Source organism: Piliocolobus tephrosceles, chromosome 3 (assembly GCF_002776525.5).
Source record: "Piliocolobus tephrosceles isolate RC106 chromosome 3, ASM277652v3, whole genome shotgun sequence".
Lineage (NCBI taxonomy): Eukaryota > Metazoa > Chordata > Mammalia > Primates > Cercopithecidae > Piliocolobus > Piliocolobus tephrosceles.
The window spans coordinates 81,069,855-81,078,287 of NC_045436.1; the positions used below are offsets into that span (position 1 = coordinate 81,069,855).

Below are 8,433 nucleotides of genomic sequence, written 5' to 3' on the forward strand. Positions count from 1 at the left end.
TGGACCCCTTTCTTCACATCCAATGCTGATGTAAACTTCAGCCAACAAACACTGGCGTTTTTTCATAATAAATTTAAATTCATGATACTGAATTAATAAAGTTCCACCATACTCAAATTGAAAACCAGATACACGAAACTCAACTGATGGTAACAAAATGTCAGCAAAATAAATTCACAAGCTCTTCTTAGAACACCACAAATAAATGACATTATTTACTACTCTGTTGCATCAAGGTCTGAACACCACAGTTATTACCAATGTGGCATATTTGTTTTCTTTTTAAGTAGTATTATCAGTCTCACCCAGCTAGAAATACTAGTGACTGGAATCCTTATTTACTTAATAATACTTAATCAGCATCTTCTTGCTTCTATATAGGATTTTAGTATCTTTTCAGAATTCCCCTATGTATACTCTGTCTACATGAAGTACGTAAACTGTCAATACACCTGGAAAACAGCTCATTCTCTAGAGCCAAAAGCAACCTTACACAAAGCACAACAATGTACTACCTACAGTGTCTGAGAGATTCCACAAAACTCTTCTCAGAAATTTATTCTCAACAGCCTCCCATAGTTTCCAAAATTTCTACCATTACAATCAGTTTGAGTTAAGGTAAAAGTCCCATCACAAAATAACTTGGGGATGGGAACAGAGGGAAGGAACGTTAAGAGATTTAACAAAGCCAAACACTCATTATCACATAGGGTTTAATTTCCTCTAAGTATTTTTAACTATCACATAGCAAAGTTCTATGACCAACAGGGAATGCTAGGGCCAGACAATACATTCTAGGCAGGAACAGAGAGAAATGAAGAAAAGCCAAAGTTTGGGACAAGGCCTGTAGAGTACCACCAAGAGAAAAATCAGGACGGGGGTTGGGGGGAGGAAGACAGTTATTCTTCTATTTATTGCCGTCGGTTTGCTGTATGTATCTTTTAAAACATAATGTAAAACAATAAATAGATCAAATTATTTTGATTTCCAGCAAATGTCATTAGCAAGATGTTTTCACTGAATTTTTCTACTTTCCATTGCTTTAATCCAAGACAACTCAAAATGAAACAGCACTAGTTTTGCTAACTGAAGTAACTTTTTCTCCTGGGATAATCTAAATGAATATTTTTCATCTCCACTGCCATCATTCTCTTTCATTTTTAAGGTTCAGAACTGATCAGGGTCTCTGAATACATGCTAGCAGATTCTATAAACCTCAAAAATAACATAGTTGAGACAAACTCAACCTACCTCTCTAAAGCTGCATTCTAAAAGTACAATTAAGAAAACAGTCACATCATATTACTACAAACTACAAGCACATCTTTATTTGTAAATAGCCATTTGTTATACAACAAAAGCCAGATGACACTAACAATGATAACTGTAAGCAAATGCCACGGCATGCCATGGTAATAACAATCTGAATATTTATTTCTGTATGCATATATAGTAAATAATACTACATATACTTTGTAAAAAAGAGAAAACTTAAGGGGCACAAATACTTCCTCAAGGATAACTTCTTTTCTGTATTAAAGAATGAGTTAAATAGCCATTGAGATGAAGTTCTAACAAAATTTCAAGTAAATCATGGTTTCTAAACTCCGTATTATCTAATTTTTGGAAATTAAATGACTTGTTAGTATGTTTCACATTCAGCATACCCATACTTTCCATTCATTCAATATGTGTACACATATTCAAGAGGAAATATTATTTCACAGAAGGCTAATAATCAAAATAGATTATCTCAAATAACTAATCATAAAAATCTTACGTATGAGAAAATGTTGAATCCAACCTTGGATAATGCCTTTCATGCCAATAATATAAAGTCTACAAGAAAACACAGGATAAACAACAACAGGGTATCCGCCTTAAAATCAGGATTCATCAACAAAACTTCTATAAACAAAATTTCACATTTCACATCTCACACCAGGATCTCTATCAAAACAAATGCAAAATTAACTTTTCCTATTTTGAGTCTATTATCCACATAGTATGTAAATAAAATTTTTGAAATTATGGGAAGGTGTATCTAAAATGAAAAGCCATTTACAATGATACTGTATTGAAAAAAACCAAGGCAAAGCAGCCTTGGAATGGTTGAGTGGGCTCTTCCATTTGCTCTTCCATTCGAAATGGTAGAGACACTAAGCCAGAAAGTATAAACATTTATTTTTACATGTTCACCTGATGACTTTACATTTACATTAAGAATCCACATCCTGTGATTTAAAACAGGGAATGTGACCTTATGTGTGCACAAGTGTTTTTTTAATTGCCAACACATTCACTAGTATCATTTGAATTGTAAGTTTTACATTGTTTTGATCTTAACCTAGATTAGAGCTACATCTAAACTTCACACATTAAGGAGATAGTTGTCATTCTCTAATATTCCAGCAAAAAGTCTCAATTTTTGAAAATGTCAACAGAAGCCTTTCATGCAAAACACAGCTCTCTCAAATAAATCTGAATGGACTGTTTCCATGAAAATCCATGCCTGCAAGAAAAATAAAATAGCTGTGCATCTCTCTGCAGCCCTATTTCAAACCATTTTTGCAGAGCTATTTCCTCATTATTTTCATGGGTATATGAATCCTGCACAGAAGCTGAAGCAGGAATGATTCCAGTATAATCAAAACAAAAGAAGATATTTTGTTCTTTCTGAAAAAAAGGAACACAATTTCCCCCATCACCACCGCCACTCACACAGAAAAATTACTTTAGAAATTGAGTAAACCTCTAAGGAGAATCATTTCTGAAACCCCAGAGGGACTTGCGTATCATGGTCTTTGGGCTGCTGGGTTACTTCACTTTTAAGTGCTCATGGTCCGAATGACTTGACTGCCTTGCACTCTAGCTGTATGCTCTGGCCACATTAGATACCATCTCTGTTCTACACATCACACATACACACATTACACCAGCCAGAGCTGTTTCCAATTTCAGAGGCCCGCTCCGCGCACAGCTCATGCCCATCCTTGCTTTGCTTGGTGTCCTGAACCCCAGGAATGAGAGATACTACTTAATCCAGGTGGGTCTGCTCTGTTGCCTCATCCTTCCAGGATTCATAGGATGGTTCCTCCCCAACTACACCTAGGAATACAAGGAGGCCAGTGGATCCCCGTGCGATAGAGAGAACAACCACAGCCTGTCCCCTTCCTCACTCCGCACATCCCAGTTTCTCTTTGCCAGCAACCTCAGTGCCATCCTCGCCAGGAGTTTATCATCCCAGAGGCGGGGAAGAGGAGGCAGTAATAGGAATCAAACTGCCCGTTACAAAAAGGATGCCAGGGCAAGGAGGAAGCAGACGGAATTAGGTTATCACTTGGGAGGTGTGCACGAGTGGAGAACCCTTCAAGAGCAATGACAGGTCGGCGGGGGCCTGCCAGGGATGGCAAAGGAGGCTAGAGAAGTGGTTTTCGTGTCTCTCCCGGGGCGTGTGGGGGAAATCCCGGGACGGCAACGGCTGGTGCTCCAGGGTCGTTCCCCGCCTCCCGCGCCCCCCGCGGGCACCCTCTAGCCGGCGGCCGCCCCCGCCCCCGCCCCGCGCGGAAGGAAGCGCCGGGCTCCCCCCACGCTCTCCCGCTCTCTCGCGAGTCCTGTGCAGGCCCTTCCAGGGGGAGGGGAAGGGGGAGGGGGGCGCGGAGGGAATTGCTGCAATGGAGAGCCAAGAGAACCCTGCCGGAGCGAGGCAGTCGGTGGAAAGCCACGGCCACATAAAAATGCCATATTAATTTTTTTAAAGCCATAAATCACCCCTCCCTCTGCAGAAGAAAACCATAAACCCGATCCCATGCAAGCCTGCGAGCAACCACCCACTTCCTATTTCTGTCACAGCAGCTACACCCTACCAGCAACCACCCCCCGGGCGCCCCCTCCCGCCACCGCCACCCCCGCCGCCGCCTCCCCGCGGCTCATCCATTTGCCAACTGACGCCCCGGTCAATAAAAATGCCCCAAGTGAGGCTGGGTGGGACGCGTGGGGGAAGGGCGCCGCGGGGGCGGGGGGTTCGCGGGTTGCACAATATCCTAGAAGGTCCGCGGCTGGAGCGGGTAGAGGAGAACCTGGGGCGGGGGAGGGGAGGCGAGGCGAGGCGAGCTGCCCAGGCGCCTGCGGCACACGGTGCACCCAGGCCACCGCGGCGCTCAGCTTACCTTTCACCACCCTGTCGGTCGTCGACAACTTGGGATCAATTGCCTTAGGCTCGGACATCTCCAGCCGCCGGAGGACAGCGACGCGCTGCTCGTCCGTCCGACTGCACACCCCGACCGGACCGGCTGGCCAGACACTCAACGCCGCCGCCGCGCTGCAAACCGCTCGGCTGGAGGTCTAGGCTCTGAGCTGGCTTTAAAGTTGCTGCCTTCGCCGCGCGTCCCTCCTCCGCCGCCGCCGCCTTCACTCCTCCTCCGCCGCTGCCGCCAGCCCCGCCGACTCGCTCTGGGCTGCGCGTGTGTGGTGGTTATTTATTTATTTTCTAAGCACGCCTCCCGGTTCTTCTTTTATTCTTGGGGGAAGGGGGATGGGGAGGAGAAGCGCACACACGAGCACCCACCCCGGCACGGAGACCCGGCACCGCGGAATGGAGCCCCACGCGCGCACACACGGTCGGGATTAAGACCGATCACATGGGGAAGGCCGGGGGCGAGGGAGGAGAGGCAGGGCCGCCGATGTCAGTGCCACCAGCCGCACCTTGGCGTCCCCGGCGGCGGAGAGGCAGCCGCCGCTGCTGCCGCTGCTGCTGCTGCTGCCGCTGCCGCTGTTGCTGGCGCTGCCGCTGCTGCTGGCGCTGCTGCTGCTGCCGCTGCTTCTCCACACCGAGCGCAGCTGCTGGTGCCGCGGCCGCCGGAGACGTCCCGCCGCCGCGATCGCCCGCGCTCGCCTCTGCCTCCCCGCGCCGCTCCGCCACTCACACAGGCACAGTCGCGGAGCTCGGCAGACACAGTCCGGGGCACAGCCTACCCCCCCTCCTCCGCTGCCGCCGCCGCCGCCGACACCGCGCCCGCCTCCGCCTCCTCCCCTTCCTCCTCACGGCCCCCGCCTCTTGCGCGCCGGCAGCCTCCTCCTCCCCACTGAGCCCGCCCCCGACCTCCCGCCCCGACGTCGGAGTCCCGCGCGTTCATTGGCCAGAGTGCGCATCACTCAGTGCTAGGTGGCGGCCTCCCCACTCGTCCCGCCTCCCGCTCCTCCTCGTTGTCCCCGCCCCTTGCTCTGTTTTCTCCCAGTTGCCGGACCAGCGGGCCTGCAGCCTCCACCGCCCAGTCCCTGCTCAGGTGTCACTTTTGCTGGCAGGCCGAGATTAGGGAAAGAGAGTGGGCAAGGGGTCGCGGCCGGGAGGAGAAGGGCTCTACCACGCCACCCTCCTTTGGCGTCCGAACGCGGACCCCGCACACGCACACCCGCGCCTCTTTGGCAAGCGTGCCTTGTCGGCTTGGTTAAGCCGCAGTGTGAGTAGCCAAGTGCAGAGGGTGTCTCCGGGTGTTTGCGTGGCCCACGAGAGGGCAAGAAGAGAAAAGGCGGGGATAGGAGAGAAGAGGGTGGGGGTAAGAGGCAGCCCTGAGAGGGCGGAGGAAGGAAGAGGCTGGGAGCTCGGCGCCCGCGGCGCAGCTGCCGTCGCTGCCGCAGCTGTCCAGGGAGGTTCGCCAAAACGGCGACGAATAAACTTACCTTGCGGAGAAAAGCTGCGACTGCGATGGGGTGTACGGTTGTTTTTGCTTTTGCTTTGGCGGCGTAGGGGCTGTTACTGTGTCCCACCCAGGCGTGCACACCGAGCCGCGGGGCGCTGTGAAACGCGGGAGCGGGCTAGCGGAGGAGGATGCGGATCAAGCCCCAGCGGCCCAGGGCAACTCGGGGTTACCTGGGGCAGCCCTGCGGATCTCCAAGAACCGAGGAGACGGGAGAAACACGGGAAAGGGTGGCCTTTTCCCTGTTCACACACACACACACACACACACACACACACACACGCAGCCACTGGCCGGGACAGTTGACACCTATCTTCCTTCCCTGCTCCTTCGAGTCATTCTACACCCGCTTGGTGCTGCCAGTGCGGTCAGGGCCTTGGAGTCCAAAGCGGATCCCCACACTTGTCCCTCCGGTCGAAAAGAAACTAGAGGAGAGAAAGTCAGGCGCTGGCAGGGCTAAGAGTGATAGTTGCCCAAATGTTCCTTCCTGGCCCGCCTGCTGTGCCACAGAGTGTGAAAAGCGGGTCTCCGTTTACCAGGTCACCTCCACACAGCCCCTCTCCCCGACCAACCGCAGCACCCAAGGACTGGCAACGTGGTTGGAGGTTTTGGGGGGAATTATGAAGAAATCTGAATAAATTTCTCACCCTTCGTCTTTCCTGTTTTATTTCCAAAGTCCTTCAGTATCAGGTTTTTCCTATTTCCTCAATTGGACCATGGGTCCAATAAAAGATTTAAGATACCACACACACACACACACACACACAAAGAAAACGAAAACAAAAAAAGTTCAGGGAGCTGGGAGATGAAGCCAGAAGTGTTTTGGAGACAAGGATTAGATTAAAGCTCAAACTTGAAAATTAATTTTGAGTAAGAGACTGATTGTACTGCAGCATGGCTTTGATGTGGACTGCACTGTGTAGAAACACACACTAGATACCTCTGTGGAGGCCTAGCAAAAGGAGCAGACGCAGGGTGTGTCCCACCAGGATAGGGAGCCTGCCACTGGCACTGAGATTCTGCTGCCCAGTTTCCAACCCCAGGATATTGGGTGGTAATTAAACAATTCATTCAATAAATATATTTTCTGTACTCCTTTTATTTATATGCCAGACACTGTGGTGGGTAATTAGGTGGGGTGGGAGTGTATTTGAAAATTGTTCTTGCCCTCAATAAAGCCTAGAATTTTCAGAGAACATAAAATTATGAGCTCTGAGAGGTCACTGTAATCTCCTCAGGAAGGGGTTGTTTAAAACAGCCTCCTGAGCACAGGCAGAGCTAGTTGCTAAGGCAGATTTGGGAAGCTGGTCCCTGGCCAGATGGCACACAGTGAGGGAGCAATGCCAAGACCTGTGGGTGAAGAGGGCCTGCTTCAGAAAGACCAGGAAACCATGTCCAGGGATGCTCATTTCCAAGGCCAAGACATTCTCTCCTACATACTAGAAAAAAAATGAAGTTCCTCCGTTATTTTGACTAACTTTTTACTGGGTATAGGATAAACATCTTTGAACCAAGATCAGAAGGCTTAAAATGTCAGCACCATATAAAATTAGACGATACAGAGAGGAAATAAAGGCACACCTTTCAGGCACACCCTTTAGTCCGCTACAAGTCTAGGACACCTCCTAGCTAAGGGATGTATGGGGAAAAAAAGTTATGACTCATAATCACTTCCCAACACATTATCAACAGGAACTTTTAATGCCTGTGTATGTTTCCATAACTGCTGCAACACTGACACCTCAAACAAAATTGGATCCTGCTCTAAGGGAAACAGAACAGCAGCATATTAACTAGCAACCACTTGTGTTCATACACCTGGCCTCCTGAAGTCGACAGCCAGATCATCTTTTTTATTCAGATACTGTTTCACATGTCCTACCCTCTCCTACTGCCATTCTTTTTCTGTCCTGTCCAGAGGTCCCCAACCTTTTTGGCAACAGGGACTGGTGTCGTGGAAGACAATTTTTCCATGGATGGTAGTGGGGGGTGGTTTCAGGATAAAACTGTTGTTCCACCTCAGATCATCAGGCATTAAATTCTCATAAGCAGTGTGCAACCTAGATCCCTTGCATGCATGGTTCACAGTAAGGTTTGCACTGCTGTGAGAATCTAATGCCACTGCTGATCTGACAGGAGGTAGAGCTCAGGAAGTAATCTTTGCTCACTCTGCTGCAGATCTCCTGCTGTACAGTCCAGTTCCTGATAGGCCACAGACTGGTACTGTTCTGTGGCCCAGGAGTTGGGAACCCCCATGTTAGACTGCCCTAGCAGTCCATAATTATATTACCACTTGCATGAGAATACCTTATATTTGGAATTTACATTTTGAAGGGATTACTTCAGTTCCCAGATGCTGACTTTGACAATGTCCTGCTTATCAAGAAATCGTAGCAGGCAAACACTTGAAAAAAGACAACTTTTTGTCTAACAAAAAAAATGTATTTTCTCTTCCTTAGTATAATTCACTCTGGGAAGTGTCTGCCCAGTGAGGGATCCCATTTCTAGCCTGACCAAGTAGGTCCATGTGACTAGTTCTGATCAACAGACTGTGGGCTGAGGTGGTTGGTCCCTCTCAGGCCAAGGCAGTTAAGCAGCAGTTATACATTTTCTAGTCTATGGACTCCCATCCTTAGCTGAATGCAGAGACTTCTAAGACCCAGGGCAGGCAGAACCCCAGAGACAAAGACGAGAGTCCCTTAATTACCACACAGAGGAATGCTGCCCACTTACTAAG

General features: G+C 48.9%; 1 protein-coding gene across 1 annotated transcript in view; it reads right to left on the reverse strand.

The window, feature by feature from the left end:
- Nucleotides 1–4,972, reverse strand: part of PPP3CA (protein phosphatase 3 catalytic subunit alpha) — a 331,326-nt gene extending 326,354 nt beyond the window's left edge. The window contains exon 1 of the mRNA XM_023220087.2: nt 4,170–4,972. Coding sequence (XP_023075855.1) covers nt 4,170–4,227 — 58 coding nt within the window. The 5' untranslated portion in view covers nt 4,228–4,972. The remainder of the gene's footprint in view (nt 1–4,169) is intronic.
- Between the last annotated feature and the right edge of the window lie 3,461 nt (nt 4,973–8,433).